Below are 18,517 nucleotides of genomic sequence, written 5' to 3' on the forward strand. Positions count from 1 at the left end.
GAGGCTTTATGCCCTTTAGAAATCAGGAATTTTACTAAAACTTTTTATCATTAATGGGCTTAGTTCTGCCCTCTTTTACTTCAGAGTAAATCTGAAGTAACTCAGTTGAAATCAGCCAGGTTATTACAGATTTATGTTAGTGTAATTGAGTGTAATTTGGCCAGCATATCTGCAAAACTGTTTATAGAGATCATTCCTTTCAATATTTACCCTTGCAATTAGTTACATAGGTTAAGTAGTTGCCTTAGGGAATTTAAAGACTCTGGAGAGCTCCTCTGAAAAAATCAAACTCTTATCAAAATACAAAGAAGAAAAAGCAAACTGAACACTCATGGCAATGAAAGAAGAAATAACCCAGAAGAAGCAACTTCAATTTGCTAAAACAAATTATCAAGGCTGAGGGTTGTTTGAGTCACACTGGGTTGCAAACCTAGCTAAAGATGTTAGAGAGTTCTAGATGTGTTTCCTGTTGCCAATGGACTATTAAAACATGTTATCCGAGCCCTGCATTTTATATTATGAATGAAATAAATACCATAGTTTCATTACTGAGCAGCAGCAGAGGCAGTACTTCCAAAATACCTCAGAAACTACACTTTGTGTTTGCACAGAATATTTCTCTGTTACAATTCGAACCCTTTTCCAACAGTTACAATGAAAAGATTCTATTGATTTCAGTAGGAACTGGAGCATTATTTTCCTGTCAGCTGCACCAGTCTTACATGTATGTGAATTTATCAGGTTCATTCTGATTGATTGCTGTTTCATTGGTAGTGGAATCTTCACATATATTTCTAAAGTGCTTTTCACCATTACATAAGAGCCACAACTGCTAGCTAAACCTCAGAATGTTTGGGAGATAAAATGAATGACAAACCGTTTCAGAGTCTTCACAAACTTGTTTGAAGAGTGGAAAAGGTGCTTCAGGCTTCTGGAAACTGATTGCTTGCGACCAGCATTCTGTAATTTAGAACTTTCTAGAATGGAAAATAAAAAGCAAACCAAACCCAGCACTTAAATTTCAGTTAGTATCTCATAAAGAACCTTTGTCTCTTGAAACACAATGCTAAATTTCAGTCAGTGCCTACTATATTCCTTTCAAAAGACAATATTTAGAAACATGCTCAAATACAAGCTTTTGTTTGTGTTTTCATTATCTTGGTGATATGCAGCAGCAAACAATTTCCTTACTTGCAGCAAACTCAGACTTGGTAAAAATGTTTTGCTCCTAGGCAAAGTATAGCTTGAACCAGTACTCTTAATTTTGAGAATGGATATGAATTTTGCAAGTGGTCTCAAAAACCCAAGAAGAGATTTGAACCATCAGCCAACATTTTAGGGTGTTGTAATTCCTCAGTTTCTGTCCATATATAGCTTAAACTTCTAAGAACTGAATAATTGGTGCCTTGACAATCACTATCATCACAGCATCACCAGTCTAACCTAAGTAAAAGCTTTAAGGAAACACCTAGATTGACCCTCATCTTTCTCTGTATCACATTAAATGCATGTGCTTTTGTTTGGATTTTTTTTTTCCCCCATCACAAGAATTTCTGCTCACCTGTATTGCTTCAGAGCTTTCACAGTAACATTTGCTCCCTAGTAATCTGGAATCCAAGGAAGAGGTGTTTAACTCTTTTGTTCACTTCATGTCAAAGCTGAGACCTGCTATGTGCCTGCAAGGATCTCTGGGCCAGCTCTCTCAATAGAAGAATTTTATAAATTCAAATATTTGCCCAATATTGTAAAAAATGTGGTTAAATTTTTATACATTCTATTATTTTTCACTTTCATGAATTTGACTTAATGTCTTTCCTTCTCTCATGCATGGCCTGAGTTTCCTTGTAGGCCAAAGAAAAATCTTCCAGTGGGAACTGGAACTCACAAGCTCTGTGAAACAGCTGTGTCCACCTGTATACCCGTAAGCAGATTTTAGAGGGTATGCCAATAGATGGCAGTCAGGAACATGCAGGATTGTATAATGTATAATGTATTGTCTGTTGTTGTCCACATATAGCATTCAAAAGGAATGAGTGATTAAAACTGTTTCGGGTTTTTTTGCATTGTCTTTTGCGATGTCCCTCCTGTATAATGCTGTTGTAAGAGAAACAGCAGAAACATTTAGTTTAAAAAAAGAATTAATTCTTCAGATATTTACTGTGATCTGAAAAGAAAGACAAGAAGAAAAATGTACATGTGAAACTACATCTCGGTTTTCCAGGATCTGACTGTTTATTTGGATGAAGCATGGATACCCATCCAGACTGAAGTGTGAAACATTTTCAGGGACATCCTTCTCCAGTGGGGAAACAGTATGACGCATGAAGAACTATTTGCTGAAAGCTGCTAATCAGTCTGCTTAGGTGTTTTCAGAGTAATGTATTTCCCACTTACTTACCTCCAATGCAGAATAGGAGGTGTCTATCTGTGTCTCCCTAGTGAGTTCTAAGTTTGAACATTTAAAGAACATCTAAATTTGCTCTTGTCAAAACCCCATCTGTGGAAGTGCTCAACATATTTTTAAATGATGAATAAATTTGCACCATAATTTGCACATTGAAAACCACAGAAAGAAGACACATTGTTAGCAATAATTACCACTCTGCTGAACAGCAAGTACAAAGAGAACAAAGTTATACTGGGGGTGAAATCATACAATTCAGATGTATGAGAATTATTAGATCATCAAATCCATTGTCTTTCCAGTGCAAACTTGTTCTCCATGGCATATTCTCCAATGTGTTTTAACAGACTCATCCAAATCTATGACTGCTTCTTTGATGCAACTGATCTTTGTTTTCTTTTCCTTTTAAAAAAATTCATTTGTTTTTCTATCCATATCTCCTCAGGTAAGTTTTATTTTACTGTAAACTTTTTCAGTATATCAGAGTAAGGTAAACCAAATGCTACATGAAAACTCCTGTCCTACTGTTTCCTTCTTCCAAGGTTAAGACCAATTTAGGAATATAAATTTCATTCTAATTATGGAATTTTTATTTTCTTCTGTATTAAGGGTGGAGGGAATGAAGGAGGAAATTGCTGAAGGCAAAGCAACATAATTCTGTATAAACACCCAGAGACTGCAGCATTAAAATAAGAGGGCACATTACCAGTGAAGTATATGTTATTGGGCTATTCAGTGGTTTGGGTTTAGTCCACAGCTTTACAGAAGCCAACAGCAAAAGAAATAATGTAAAACTAGATGGAGGCTGTAAACTATCCTACACTGCTATTTGCTTTTGTTTTACAGTATAGTGTGTCTAGAAGCCAAAAAACATGGAGCTGAGATTAGAGGATAATTTGGATCTACAGGAAATGGAACTTTGTCTGTTATTTAATTAACTAATAAATAACATAGTGTAACCTTTATAGAAAAGCACTAGTAAGAAAAAAAGTTTATATTAATAAATGATACAGCAATAGAGCTGTGAGCTCTTTTAATAGAAGCTCAGGAGCAAACAAATAGTGGCCAAGATTAGAGAATTTCCAGTGATTAGATTTAGATCAGAAGCATGCAAACCTGGATTGAAATAGGCAATTAACTACAAAGGTATATTTACAACATTAGCAGTTTTTCTCTTCTCAAGTAGGATATATAAATGTTTCTTTGCAGTTCACTTAAATACAACAGATACTTAAAAGCAGCATAAGTCAGTTGTGGAAGAATGAGAACAAAGTTGCATACTCAGGCTACTAGTATGCATCTGGGGTCTCTGCTCTAGAGGAATGTCTGTTATGCCGGGCCATTTCTCTGAGGAGGAAGATCATCTGGAATTCTTTGTCCTATCACTAGACAAGTGGGTGCCTCTCCTCAAGTGGGGCAGATGTGAAGTAAATGGAATTACCTCAGTGCAAAATCATCTGAGATCTTAGCCCCACAAATCAGACAGCCAGTGGAACAGCTAAATATCACTTAGGGTGACCCTGAATAATGAAGCAAATTAGCACAAGATGAGCTAGATCCCACTGAAATCCTAGTGGAGGGCATAAAATGGGGTTTAGAGTTTTCACTAATTGTGTAACCTTACGAAAATACATCAAATAGCTGGAAACTTCCAGGCGAATTCAAACTCAATTTAAAGCTGCACAGTTTTAGCACTGCAGACAACTGACACTGGGATAATGTTCATGGAGACATAATTCCACACAGAAGTTAAAGGCATAAGTAGTCGCCAGACACCTCAATAGCTTGAGACCATGATAGATTCTGTATTACCTCACCTCAAGATGGGATGTCTTTCAAAGGAAAATTCTGTATCTCATGAAGAAGCTATTGGCATGACAGTCATATTACTGGGTGGTATATTTTGGATTACAAAGTCATGCTCAACAGCTGAAACTATAACTTCTTAAATTCCCTACCTGAACTTCTCAGCCTATGGCTTGGTTCTCAAGCCTGCTTTTTTATATTCTCACAAACAATTAAATATTTTAAACACCCTGTGTAATCAGAGATCCTTCTCTTTGTTAAGTGCAATGAAACTATGTGCTCTGCTTGTGAATCAAATCACAATTAGAACATTTTTATTTCACCTCTGACTTGTCTAGTAAAACACATTTCAACCAAATTTCAGAAAGAAAATATCTGGTAAGCATTTTACTGAAGAGTTGGGTTCCTTTCTTAATGAAGCATCACACAATTACTTAATCCACTGAGAACTGCTTAGAAAGAATGGTCTACAAGAAAAAAAATACTTAAAAAATATACTTGAAGTGTTGCCAGGATGTACGATTGTAGTAACTCAGTTATGATAGTCTGTAGCGTGGTATTATGAAGACAAATGGATGACTGTTGTTTGTAATCATCAGGGTTTTCCAGAAGATTAAACATATGAAAGCAAAGCTTCCTAAGTAATTCCCTAGGAGATTTCATCATATCACAGAGCAGGTTCAAAAGCAACAGCTGATCTAATTCCAAAAGCTCTTAAACTCACTGTACATTCCAATGTATTCTTCCTGGTATTTTTGTAAGCTTGTTTTCTTCAGCCCCTGAAATGCAAGCATAGGGCAAAAGGCAGGCTGCAGTGCAAAGCCTGAATGAACAGACTTGGGCAAGAGATCTTTGTGGAATCTGGGCAATTTAACCCTCCCAGATCACACTGGAGCACTAGCACACAGCCTTGCTCTTCTAGCTCCTCTGTGTTCTGAGGCTTTTGCCTATGTTATCCAAGTAACCTCAGGCCTTTTGGATCGATTATGCTCAGTTTTTTCCACCTCCTTTGCACTCAACCTCCACTCTTCTTCAGCCTGGGCAGCATGAGTGTGATATCCTGCAGAGGAATCACTCAGTGAAAAGCCAAGGTGCCGGGACCCCAGGTTTGAGTCCTGTCTTCACCTAGCTTTAATTCATGCAGAGCTTGATTCTGCTCTCATTTATAAACCACAGCAAATCAGTGGTTGTAAGCAGATTCAAGGATACTCTGCAAAGAATGTTCAGCTATTTACTGACATCTCTAAAACAAATGAGGAAAACAGAGGTTACAATATTAACGTATAATCAAGAAGAGTGTGGTAAAGAGAAGCGTGGTAAAGAACGGATAAATGCCTGGACAGGTCCTCAGCTTATGTGTAACAGCAGATCCATGCTGACTTCTATCCATGTCAGTCGAATCATGCTAATTTACATTCATTAAGAATCTAGCCCAGGCCTCTGTATTATATGAAATAAAAGACATTATTGAGGCTTTTCAGTCATATACAGTAGTTTATCTCAGATCCTTGATCAGACTCCTCAGATTTCACTCAGGTGGATAAACACCAGAATCAAATTTCAGAGTCAAAGTGATGTCATCATTCTTACTTTTTCTGCAAACTCTTTGTCTTGATTCTCTACCAAATTACTGAAATACAAGGGATTGACATCAGTCATATATTTAAGGCAAGTTCCAAAGGCTCTCCTATTATTTTACAATCCTGATTTATCCAAAATATACTACTGTGTAATGCTAGCATTACAAGCAATTATGAGATATTTATTTGGTTAGAGGCAAGGGTGTTGCTCAAGCTGACTCCACAGTGTAGTACTGCTGCATGTAAGCTCCCACATCCTCTTTCAGACATGCAAGAAAATGTTCTGAGCTAAGCAGATTTTCTATGTTGTTATTTATTATTTAAGGAAAAGGAGTTAGGAAATCAACAACAGAGTTGTCTGTGCTTTGCTTTGAGACTGGGGTTAATTTCTGCAGCAGTGGAATTTTATAAGAACCAGGCACTGGTGTCAGATTCTCAAAAGCAGGGATTTTCTGCATGTTGTTTATAACTGCTTCTGTTTTGGGCTGGTATGTCAGTAAAACAATTTATACTAAGAATATTCTCAGCTATTCCATCACTTATTCCCTGTTGACTAGGCAAGTGGCCTGAAAGACCTGAGATATGCACTAACTTCAGAAAGAAAAAACTGTACCATGGAAAAAAGACTTCTTTAATAGAATGAAAAAGCTATGTAAGAGATAGAATACATCATCTGTATTTTCAGTACCAAGACCACCTGCAAGTGCTAATGCTTGTTTGAATATTAATTAGAAAAACAACATTTTCTTGCAATATCTCATTTCCCTTTCCAAGCAACATAGCTGAATAGTTTATGTTGCTATGGTTACAATGGCTTGTGGCAGACTGTGGATCATCGTGATAGTGACATATTTGCATGTAAAGAACAAAGGCTGCATCTTTCCATTTCAGCCAGATGATTTTAGCCCTAAGTATTTCTATGATTTTAAAACAATTGTTGCAGCTTGACATAACAGTCATACTAGGTGAAGAAAAAATGAAAACTTCATGGTAGTTCAACTTTTCAGTTTAAAATAAGTTCCTTTGCAATGAAGCATTATTCCAGTTAGAAGTTTATTTTAAGAAAATAAATAGTACTTTTCAACAACCCATATAGAACAGGAGTTTTTATATATGCTTTAAAAAGAATGCCAAGCTGTTGCCTTGGCTCTTAAGCTATTAAAGGCGCAGTCTGTTTCTCATGAATGAAGAGCAAAGAGCTGGCTGAGATTCGAACTCTCTCCTAGTTTTGATCCATTCTATTTGAAAATGTAGCAATCTTATCTTCCCACTGCATTGTGCAAGTATTTTTCATTATAGATTGGCATCACGTCCACTAGAGTACTTAGTGTCTTCCATTTGAAGGCAGCCAAGTCCCCTCTTTTGATCCAAACCAGTTGTTAACTCCCTAAAGTATTTCTTTATATGAAAAAATAAAAGAGGGATCCTTGAAACATTTTAGTGGAATCCTGTGTGAAACTAATTTGTAGGAAAAAACAAATCAATAGGTGTGTAGGGTACACAAAGAGAAAGGATGTGTCTGTGCTTGTGTGCATTCTAGCTTTCAGATGTTTTCATCCAACTAATTTCAAGGGTTAAGAGCAAGATAGTGCACTAAAGTGATTCCAGATGGGCCAATATTAATATCTTTCTTTTCCTGATGAATGAGAAGGTATGACCTAGTTAGAAAACTGCTAAAATTACAGGCGCCACAGAGGCTTCAGCTGGTGCCCTACCACATAGATATTTATCCTTACCTCTGCAATTATAATGCTGATGAGCTGCTCGAACCTGCTGAAGGAGACGTTCCAGTGCTTCAGTGTGTCCCCTGTGCCGAGGTTCTCTTCCACTGCAGTCTTTCCAGTCTATTGAACAAAGGAAATAAACAGAAATGAAACACAAAGGAGCAGGAGAAGGTTTTAAAACATTTTCTTGCCTCTGATACTCTTGGCTTTAGAGGAGTTTTACATCTGGGCGCCCGGGAAAAAATGGCAGTTGTTTTTAAGTCTGCTGTTGTTACTTGTACAATAAGTTTCCTTTGCCTTATGCTGGCTAGGTAATTAATCATAATGATTATTAACAAAGAGCTCACAATCAGCTCCCAGAAGCTCCTGTAGTGACTGACTAGACAATGGCTATTTCTCTTCAGTACATAAATGGTCTCTGTTGCTGTAGTGTCAGAGCTGCTCTCAGCCTCTACCATACCGACACTCTCAGTACCTCACCAAGATCACACTACTGCTCCTTCTGCGTTTTGTTGAGACACCAGGAGGCTAAATAACTCTCTTACAGTTATACAGGAAACCGTTTGCAAAGCAGGGAATGAACATCTTCCTACATCCAGAGCTAGCTCTGTAGCCAGAGAAACATGCTCTGAGTAAATTCGCTTCTGAAAATCTGTTCCCAGCAGAGACCTGAACAAACGCTGGAAATCCCTGCCCTAGAGTCTACAATCTGCTCAGCACTGCACTCGTGAGGCAAGAAGCTGCGGTTTCTGTCCCACGTACCTTCAACCTACAAAAGACTGTTTTCACACATTTGCTGCTAGCTGCAATCTCAGTCTTGATTTTAAAAAAACCAATCTCATCACAAATAGGAGGATGAAACTGTGTGTATCAGAGAGGAGCTTTTTAATTCCAGATTTGACTGTTTTCATACTTACATTATATTAAGAAAAAAGTATTGCACCGGTTTCCTGACTCAAAGTAATGATGGGTCAAGGTATTAGGAAATCTGTCTGCAAGGGAGACATGCTTCCATCTTGGTGGCATAGAGGCCACGTATATATTCACAGCCACCAACAAACAGTTTGCTCACTCACTAAATGTACAGATCTAGTTTCTAGTGCAAGTTTGGAGTCAAGCATTCCTTCCAATGGGCTCACTATGCCAGGGATATAAATATGTATTTGCAGCCATTTAGTATAGCAGCTAGAGTAAGCCCCATGAAAGGGTAGAAAGAGAAGATATTTGCTATCCTGATAGCCTGTAGGCAGTTGCAACAGCTGCAGAGTGGCTATCCTGCATGTCGTATGCTAATGCAGAGATCAAGGGCCAGCTGCATTTATAGCTCTGTGTGGGGAGGCCAGTTCTTAGATCTCCTGTGAGCAGCCGAGAGGAACCAACTGGAACTCACCAATCTCAAAGTGCTTTGGTGTCATCAAACTGGTAGAGTTTCAAACAACCTCATGATTTCTCTATCCCAGTGGTTTCCAAACTTTTTGAGCCTCCAGATTGCTGACTACTTTAAAAATGACATGCAAATCAGACCAGCTTATCTCATTGTCCATCACTCACATGCTAATGAATAAGCCTAGAAATGTTACTATCTACTTACGATTTCACAGACCAGCTGCACAACACTTGCCACCACTTTCCAGGCTGCTACTGTGTGTGGGGGGGATACAGGAGGATAGTGGCAAGCATTCACTGTCATGCTACACAGATGCATCTCCAAGGATGTCACTAACCTTTGATGCTCTGGGATTGGAATGGATCAGGATTAAGCCCTGAAGCTTTCATTTCCCTTGCATATTCTTCTGGCTGCTGTTGCAGACAGCTTTGTAGAGTATTAATGTATTCACATTTAATTTTTAGCTTAGGGCCATATTTTGTTATGCAACACTGGTGTAATTTCAGGTTGCTGCCTCCTTGCCAAGCACAAATCTGCTAGTTTTCAAAACCAATGGTGAAGGCAGTCACGTGGATAAAGAAGTTCTGCCCCCAGTAACCGCAGTGGTAAATAGCATCTTGTCACTCAAGCTATAATTCTGACATTAGTATTACTTAATGAAAGAATTTACATTTAGGCTCTGATGGTGTCACTTGCTGTAAAGCTTGAGCATGTGTCACTAAGGATACTTAATGAAAGTACCACATTCTTGCCAGCTACCTATATACAGTGTGCTGATTATGCCTAATGCTTCTGTGTTCATCAACAAAGAAACATACGTATATAGCCATGAAGAAACATTTCTTTTTGCCTTAAACTCACAGAAAATCACATATATATCAAGTGATGCTGCCGGTCTCCTACAGGGAAATCCAAAAGACTCCTTTTGTTACCTTGGCTGCCTTTCAGAGACACACCAGCACAATGATTGTCCCAGGCACTTCAGCAGTACTCCCATGGATGGTACTGCTCTCCCTGGTGGAAGCAGGCACTTCACTGAGTTCTGAGCAGCTGCACATGACAACATGGCCCTAATGCCAGCAAGTCTAGGACTTTCTGCTACTCTAAAGCCCAGAATCCCCGAGACACTAAACATGGGAAATGAACTTAATTCTCTGCATAGTTTTGTGTTGATCCACTGAAATCTGCAGGAAAAATTCCCTTACATCCCAAAGCTTTGGAACTGGCACATATTGTCAGATTTCAGAAGGTTAATAACAGTGGACAAGAAATAGACAAGGAAGACAATGCAATATGCTTAAAGCAAAAGTTCATATCGTACAAAGCTACGGTCTTAAATGCCACCTATCTTGCTAGGAGGAATAACTAGCAGCTACTGTAAAAGAGTCTGTTTCTCAGCTGATGTAAATTTTTGGTTTGTGGGGCCAAATCCTGTGTTGTTATACCTGGCTATAGTCAAGGTAATTGCATGTCAGTAAGTTATTCAAAACAACTCCACAGTAGTGAGTTATCCGCATAGCCATGAGTAGAATTTTGTCCCACGACTGTAGCACATTTTTGTTCTCAAACAGAGTATTTCTTTAGCCTAGTTCTGGTTTTATTCTGGGGTAAAAAAGAGCAAAATTGAAGCAAAATAGGACAATGGTATTGCAAGAGCCTCATTTATCCAACCCTCTCCATTATGACTACTGAGAGTAGGTACAGCTTGCTTTATTTTCTCACATTAGCATGCAAGGTTATTAAATTGTTACATTAGCCTAATAAAAACAAGTGCTAATGCAATAAAATGAAAAGTCCCACTTTACTGCATTAATCAATACAAGGAAAGCTGTAATATGCTGAGCCAGTTTGGCAGTGAACACTAAGTCTGGAAAAGCAACTAACAATACCATGTGATTATAATAGATTAAAAATTACAAATGAAAAATCCTAATGGAGTCTGAGAAAGCCTGTCATAGGTTTGAAAAGGAAGAAAGGCTTTTGGACGTGTCTGGAACATTTTAGTGTTTACGGGCTAGATCCTATCAACATGCATGTCCACACTAGAGTATTTTACATACAGGATAGTGTAAGAATGGTCCAGTGAATGGGTTCTATAATGCTGGAAGGCAGAATACAAAATCACATACGATACATGTAAGTGTTTTTGTTCTAGCAGTTCAGATTCAGGTTTTGATCCATTCATGTACTGACAAATGAGGTTCTATATAGCAGGACTCTATTAAGAGAAATAAAGGTCAAAATATTTCTCATTTTTCTTAAGTGTTAGTGACTAGATGACAATGTTCTGTCAAAGGACTGGAGAAGAATAAAAGATAAGACAAATAAATATACTTATATGATTATTTTGCTTATTTTTGGGGGGTGGAAGGAGTTGAGGTCTATTTATTTATTTATTTATTTCACTCCTAGATGACATGGCAATTAAATAATGAACTCCAGAATATTTGTCTTTTTCTGTTCTTTGAAGAGGGAGAAATTCTTACAAAGCAACACCACTAGTGAAACTAGAAGGGTAGAGAAACTCAACCTACTTGAAGGAGAAGCATATTCAGGAGTAGATTTGCGTGGAGGTCCCCATCCTCTCATGTTGTATGCTGAAACATGGACATAATACCTCTGGCCCTGCAAATGGAAACAACTGGAGTCAAAACTATCACTTGACTCAAAATCTTGGCTGTAATAACTGGAAAGCAGTCCCTCCCAAAGATGTTTTCTTTGAAAAACTTAAATAGCTTTCAGCGGCATTAACTGATGCACCATGACAGATTGAAACCCAGTACAAAGATCGCAGGACAGGTGATCAGCTGAGGGTTAACAGAACACACCAATTCCAACTGGCAAACCACAATCTCTTCTACCAAAGCCAAACCGTGGGAACTCTTGCAATCAGGCTTCAGGAATAGGGACTCGCCCATTTCCTGTTGTATTTAGCAGAGTCTGTCTACCAGCACAGCAATGGAAGAAGCTTCATTTGGCTGCCACTGAAAGCAGTCAGACCTTTATCACTGATTTTGATGCATAAATCTAGGCCAATGGAAAGCAATTCTGAAAGTCTAACTTTTAATTTCAATGTGTTATGTACTTTGGAGAGTATAAACAAACACACAGTGAGCACTGTTCTTAACATGTGTCTATGGAAATGACTGTGCAAGCTTGCTTGATTTTAACTCAAGAACAGTTACTCTGTTTTGTTGTTAGAAAATGTGAAACAGAGTAAATGCATATTGTGGCTCAGCTCCCTGAAAGACAGTGTGCTTCAAATCAAAGATTTCTTCAGATAAAAGGCTAGAAAAAGACAGTACTTTTTTCTCTTTTATGTAGAGGGTTTTATATTGTGCCTATTCATTACTCTTTAAAGTTAATTCTCTCATTTTGAGAGCCCATCTTTGGGGGCACTGTCCAAGGGTCACAGGCATACCTCCCCCTGCTATAACTTTGTAGGCCTGATCCACTGTGTGGTGAATTCAGTGGAAAAGCTCCAGCTCAGCAGGTGCTGGATTGGGCCCCTCTTATGATGTTTCCAGTGGAAATAGTTGTATTTTGAGCAAGCTTTATTTTCATCAAGTATTTTGTGAATCAAAATTTGTTTGCACAAATGGTCCTTAACAGCCTGTAGGAAAAAGACTTTCAGACATGTGGTCAAAATTATTCTGCTCAAGAATTCATCAGTTTTCTCCATCACTGGCCCAGTTCTTACCAGTGTAAAACATTTATAAAAAAATAAATAACAAAAATTAAAATGATTGCCATTAACATGTATGTTCCTGGAAGAAGTAGAAGAGAAAGAACTGTTATTTTAGCTACTGCTCATCAGAGTCAGGACTAGGTCTTTCACGAGCCTTTGATCTGCACTAAGATTACCCTGTGATCCAGAAAACAGCAGCTTTCACTCCAGTCTTTTCTGATCTCCCCTAAGCATGACAGCTTATAAAACAGTTCATGCTGTTTGTCTATTCCTTTGTGACTTTCGTCTTATGGATACCAGACATATACTTAGTGAGTGGAACTTGTTGCTAGAAGAAAGGCACTCTACATATTACCAACAGGCATGGATGCAAGTTATCCATGTTTTTGTTATCACTGGGGTGGCTGGGGGCATCAAGATCTAAATAAGTCATTTGGCACTTACTGTTCTAAGACCCGTGATGGTGCACCTCAAAGACTGAAGACTGTCCATAATTATTTCACCAACCAAAGGAGAAAAGTCTTCCGAAGAGCTCCATTCCACTAGGAAAGAAATATCAGGAGAAAATCAAATCAGATACCAGTCCAAGCAAAGAAATCAAAGTACTTGGATCACTTGTAGGTTAACTTTTCTCCTAGCAGTTTCCCATTCCATGTGGATACTAAAAGTCATGTTTAGCAATAATCTTTAGCAAAAATTCACAAAATAATTAAATTATATCCCTGTGTATGAGAGAGAAAAACAAAATATCGCTCAAAAGCTTTTCAGGAAAGAATGCTTAAAAATACACTGCAATAAAAATTACATTCAGTCAACATTTGCCCTCATTTAAACAATTTCTGTTTAAAGAAAGAGAAGTAGTGGAAAAGAGTAGGTAGAGGATTTGGACCTGCTAATGCCATTTGGCAGTTTATGCATCCAAACCAACAAAAAGTACTGTTTTGCAATTGGATCTGCATAGGCAGGCATGGGCAGAGTGCCCTTTTGGCTCCACAGGTCCACAAAACTCTCATCACCTAGCCTTGGCTAATTTGTATAGAAATATCCTCCCTGGACTAGATCTGACACTCACTGGAGTCTCTTCATTGGTTTCAGTGGGTTCTGGCTCTCTTGTCCAAGCCTGATGCTGCTGTGGTCACTGAAATTACAGAGCCCCACAAGGACCTGTTAAGTGGTATCCAATTTTGATGTGGATTAAGTGGTGCTGGACTGACACATGCCTCCCAACCCATCCTACAGCCTAAATTACAATGGGTACCTTCACCAAAGTGCTCCCATCAACTTGTACAGACAACTCATATTCCTGCTTAAGGGGTTATGAAATTAGTAGTCCTGCTGTCAGTACTCTTCCTCAGGACTTGCAAAAATGAATGTACACGTAAAATAGTATCAAACAGACCATGAAAAACTACTAGATGATTTTAAAAAAAGAATATTTGCAAGTGGGGAACTGGAGGCTGCAAGTAGGAAAACAGCCACTTTTTCTTAAATTATACTTTATTAATGACAGGTACCATGATTAGAGTTAAGGTTAATCCCAGAGTCATACCTCTGGGATTTAGTAACTTGTACCTCCAGACTCAAACTTCCAGGAAAACCATAGTGAAATTAATCTCTTAAATTACTCTACTGTAGACATGGGAAAGTCTCATCAATTTACTGGATTTACACCAATGTAGAGAATTCAACCCAAACCTTTCCCTTTCAGATTCACAAAATAGTTTATAGATACTTTATGTGCATATTTATTAGTATTGGAGTCAATAATTTAGAACAGATCAGAGGGTATAGGTATTTTAATTTCAACATGTGGAATTTTCATCTTCTGGCTGTGTCATACTAGTATTTTCACATTGAAAGAAAAAGGCTTCATAGAATTTTTTGCTCAGCATATACAACATTTAACTGCCAACACATTTTTCTAAAATAGCCAAGTATCAATAGCACAACTCATTTTTTCTTTCTCCTAAATGCTCCTTTTCTGTGATTGCAGTTTGTGAATGCACAGCATTTTCTGCAACATTTTTGTATTTTCTGCAATGAAAAGGATATTGGTTTCGTCTATTGTCTTTGAACTTTTTCAGGGTATGTTTTTCTAGTTTTCCAGGGGTTTTAAATACCTAATTACTGCCACCTTTAGTGGAAGCTATCTCTGTACATTAGTATGAAAATGTAGAGAGTGTTATGGTACTGTATCGTAGGTTTTTGTTGACAACTTAATTATAGAAATACTTATAAGTACCATTGAACTTGATGGCCTGTCAGAGTTTCCATTGTAAACCATGATTTTCAGGGTTTATAACTCCACTGTATTAAATCATTGAGGACATTGTATACATGCTGCAAACTTAGCCATGTTGTCTGTTTTCCAGGAGGATAAATCTGAGAAACCCTGTTCGAACTGCTGAACGTGTTATCAACAGGCTTGCAGTCACTTTAGATAGCATTTTTCTTTTCAAAGATTCTTGTAAAGCAAGATAGTGTCACTCAAGACAGATTCTGCCAACAAATTCTGTATTCACTGAAATCCCCAGGCATGACTGAGTGTGCTTCTCAGCATGAGGGGCAGTGGTAAGGTTGCACTTTAAGCAGCACAAAACAAAAGCCAAGGGTGAAATAAGCAGCTTTAAGCTGCTTTTGAGGTTCCCAAATTTTTAGCTGTTCTATGGACTGGAGACTGCCTGAATATAAACTGGTAGTTCAAGAGGCATATTTAATTTGTGCAGCTTACACAAATAAACACTGCAGCCCTGTTCTTGATGTGGGTCTCTTTCTCAACCCTTCCACCTGTATTCCGGCATTTAGAAAAGCGTTCCTAATATTTAGACATCCTAATACACTGTCTGAAAAGGAATTAACTGCCTTAATCTAAACAGGATTGCAATCCTACACGTTTGCGAGCATGTGTACAGCAGGAACATCATGAAACTAGTATTATGAGAAGCAACAGCATGGCAGTTCTCAGGAATAATCAAGGACCGCTGAGTTAGAGAAAGAAGCTGAGTTACCAAGGGAGAGAAGGCTGATGTTGCCTTTAAAGCCATCTTAGGAACAGCTGAGGAAGTGAGGTTTGAAGTAATAAATCACAGCTTTGCTCTGATGTTCTAGGGCAAACTGTTGCCCTGACTCATGTTGTTAGTGAAACCCCATGTGCAGGGCCGATGCCCTCATCCACTTGCTGGGTGACACCGTGATCTTCCAGTCCCTTGGAGGACAGCTACTTGCTAGGGAGAGCGACCGAGTCTGCTAGTCCTCTCACAAGGTCCTGAGGAGGGCTGTGTACCCCTCTGATCCCCTCAACCAGCCGAGTTTTCACTGGCTGCTAGGCCGGGGCTCAGCTGTGCTTCTCATTATACAGCCAAGTACTGCCAGCATTTTGCACTTATTTTTTTAGCTTACCCTGTGGTGGTTGAGCCCCATGAAATTGAAAACATAGGAATATGATATTAGTTTGTGGGTCAGGTTATGGTTATCATTATGATTGAGAACCCCCCCTTTAAAGGATATTTGCCTAACAAGATGGTGTATACAAAGTTACTCAAATTTTCACGTATATATATATTTAAAAACTTCACATTTGGAAAAATCCCTGCCCCCCAGTTTCAATAAAAATTTCCATAACTGAAAAATAAATATTTTTTGAACAGCTGTGTTGGAACAGTGCCTTCTTTTCCCTCTTGTTTCAAAGTACTACTGAAAACATATCAACAGGATACACTGAAACATTGCTATTTCTGACAGAATGTAATTCTCTGACTCATGATATCTGTCATTTTGAATATTTTTTGCTTACTTTTGATTTTAACAAATTTTTTCCCCATGAATTTACTGATTGAAGTGAGAAGAGGATGACATGATATAGTTTTAAAGAAATGCAAATCAACTTAAATCCTTTATCAATGAAGTTTATATCTCCTGTTATACATTGCCAGGTTTCAGCTTTTTACCATAATGGTTGTCTAAAGATAATCCATAATATTCTACTATACTCATTCATTGGGTTTTAAACCTTTTAGAAGTGTGTGAATACCAGTGTCGCTATTTAATAGATGGGAAAATGAAAGCAAGGAGAGGTAGAGCATCTTGTTCACTCAGCAGGCCCCAAAACAACATGGGACAAACTCCTATGTCCTATATAACATTTATTAGGCCAGCGTTCCTCACACTTTCTGGCTATGTGGGATATATATATATATATAGCACTTTTTGGTACCAATAAAAAGCTACATGTCCATGGTCTTACCCTTGTGATTAACCTGGGTCTAAAAATTATGTAACTTTGTGCATGAGAAACTCATAATGAAGATTTTGCTAAATGTCTGTCTACTTTCTGAGAGAGAGTGCTGGGAGAGACTGCTCTGGTAGTAAACAAAAAATATCAACCATTTGTGTAACTCTAAAGTACTTGGGACTTTAAGAAAGAACAAAAGGCTAGCTAACCTTAGCACTTTAAAAGTTGCATATAAAAATGCTCAAATATAAAAACCTGAAGATGAAGAGGGTCCTTTATAAGAGCCCAGGAACAAGAGCTGGTCTTGTAGACTGTACCAACTGTGCTGTAAAGGACCTGAAAGCTGTTGGGTGAATTAAGGATGGAGCATATTCCAGTCCTGTTCTGAACACCCCAAAGGGCTGCTTTGTCGTGAACGCTGAATGTCTTTGCTGTTGCGGCTTTCCATCTGACACTTCACGTTATGTCAGAGCAGGGTTTTTTTGTGTGTTTAATATATTGGTGACTATGTGTTTTAATGAAGGTGCCCTGTATTCCAGAACTAGCAAATGCATGATGTGTTGCTGCGGTCGCCAAGATAAGTAGTAATTTTTAAATAAACAGCAGTATAAACAGTTACATAAAACTCATGTAAATTGCTGGCACATAATTTTAGACTGGCTTAAGTTATGTAACTTACTTGTGGCCAAGTTGTTTTTTTTTTTTTAATACTCAATTCATGCACTTTAAAATAAAGGGAGAAGTTTATTTTCACCTGTTTCTTTTCTACTCGCTATCTGTTATACTGAGCATGCCTTAAACAGCTTATCAGAGATTGACAGATAGACAAGAGACAAAGTGAAGGCACAAAACACCTCCTGACCCTACTGTAGATTCACTCAGGAAAGCACCTTCTCCTGCGTCAAGTAAATAGCCTGAGCCACACTAGAACTTGTCACTTCTCTTGGCATTATTTTTGCTTGCACTTAAATTACTCACTGAATTGCTGAGTAGATTAATTAGAGCGAGGGACATGAGTTCTCTTGCTAAATTGATGGGGTCTACAGAATAGTGTACTGAGCTGGGATTCTGGGTTTTATTCTCGCATTTGCTACTGACTTGCTGCGTGACCTTGGGCAAAGTATTATGCCACTACAGCTTTTAACCCAGACTTAAGCAGCAAAGATTCTCTCTCATTCCCTTCCTCCCCATGTCTAGGGCCTAGGCTGAAGGACACTGTGATCTTAGGCTTGTGTTTCCAAGGGCCTCCAAACAAATAATTGCATTGTTCAATAGCTTCCTTTGAAATGTAAAACTGAAAGAGAGCACTAACACCAGAAACCACTTCACACCATCTTTTTCTGCCTGCTGAACTTTAAAAAATAATTTTCATGATTTACCCTCATAATGTCTTAGCAGCTTGGTGCAAGGATATTGAACACTGCCATTTGTGTGAATAAAATCAGGGTGAAAGTGCCAAAACAAATATTTAGATGTGTAACACAAGTGAAGAGAGTTGAACACTACTGAAAAGCAAGAATCAGTTTGTTGGTGTAGGCGGCATCACCGGCTCAGATGGAGAACATTGCAGTATTTGGTCAGCTCCTCCTAGCTGTCTCGAACTGTTCTTTCCAGCCTGACTTAAGAAAGGAACCCAATTTTTGCAGATTTGGGTTCAGGCTCTGTTCATGCCTCTCTCTTGTTTGGAAATTCTCCAA

At 38.3% G+C, this 18,517-nt stretch overlaps 1 protein-coding gene across 1 annotated transcript in view; it reads right to left on the minus strand.

Annotated features, from left to right (window-relative positions):
• The window catches only part of ANKFN1 (ankyrin-repeat and fibronectin type III domain containing 1), a 61,876-nt gene that overhangs the window by 10,955 nt on the left and 32,404 nt on the right, over window positions 1-18,517 (minus strand). Inside the window, 4 exon segments of the mRNA XM_010578748.1 lie at window positions 878-977; window positions 7,527-7,634; window positions 11,436-11,526; window positions 13,034-13,131. Coding sequence (XP_010577050.1) covers window positions 878-977; window positions 7,527-7,634; window positions 11,436-11,526; window positions 13,034-13,131 — 397 coding nt within the window.

This window comes from Haliaeetus leucocephalus, unplaced genomic scaffold (assembly GCF_000737465.1).
Source record: "Haliaeetus leucocephalus isolate CR32 unplaced genomic scaffold, Haliaeetus_leucocephalus-4.0 Scaffold646, whole genome shotgun sequence".
NCBI classification, from domain to species: domain Eukaryota; kingdom Metazoa; phylum Chordata; class Aves; order Accipitriformes; family Accipitridae; genus Haliaeetus; species Haliaeetus leucocephalus.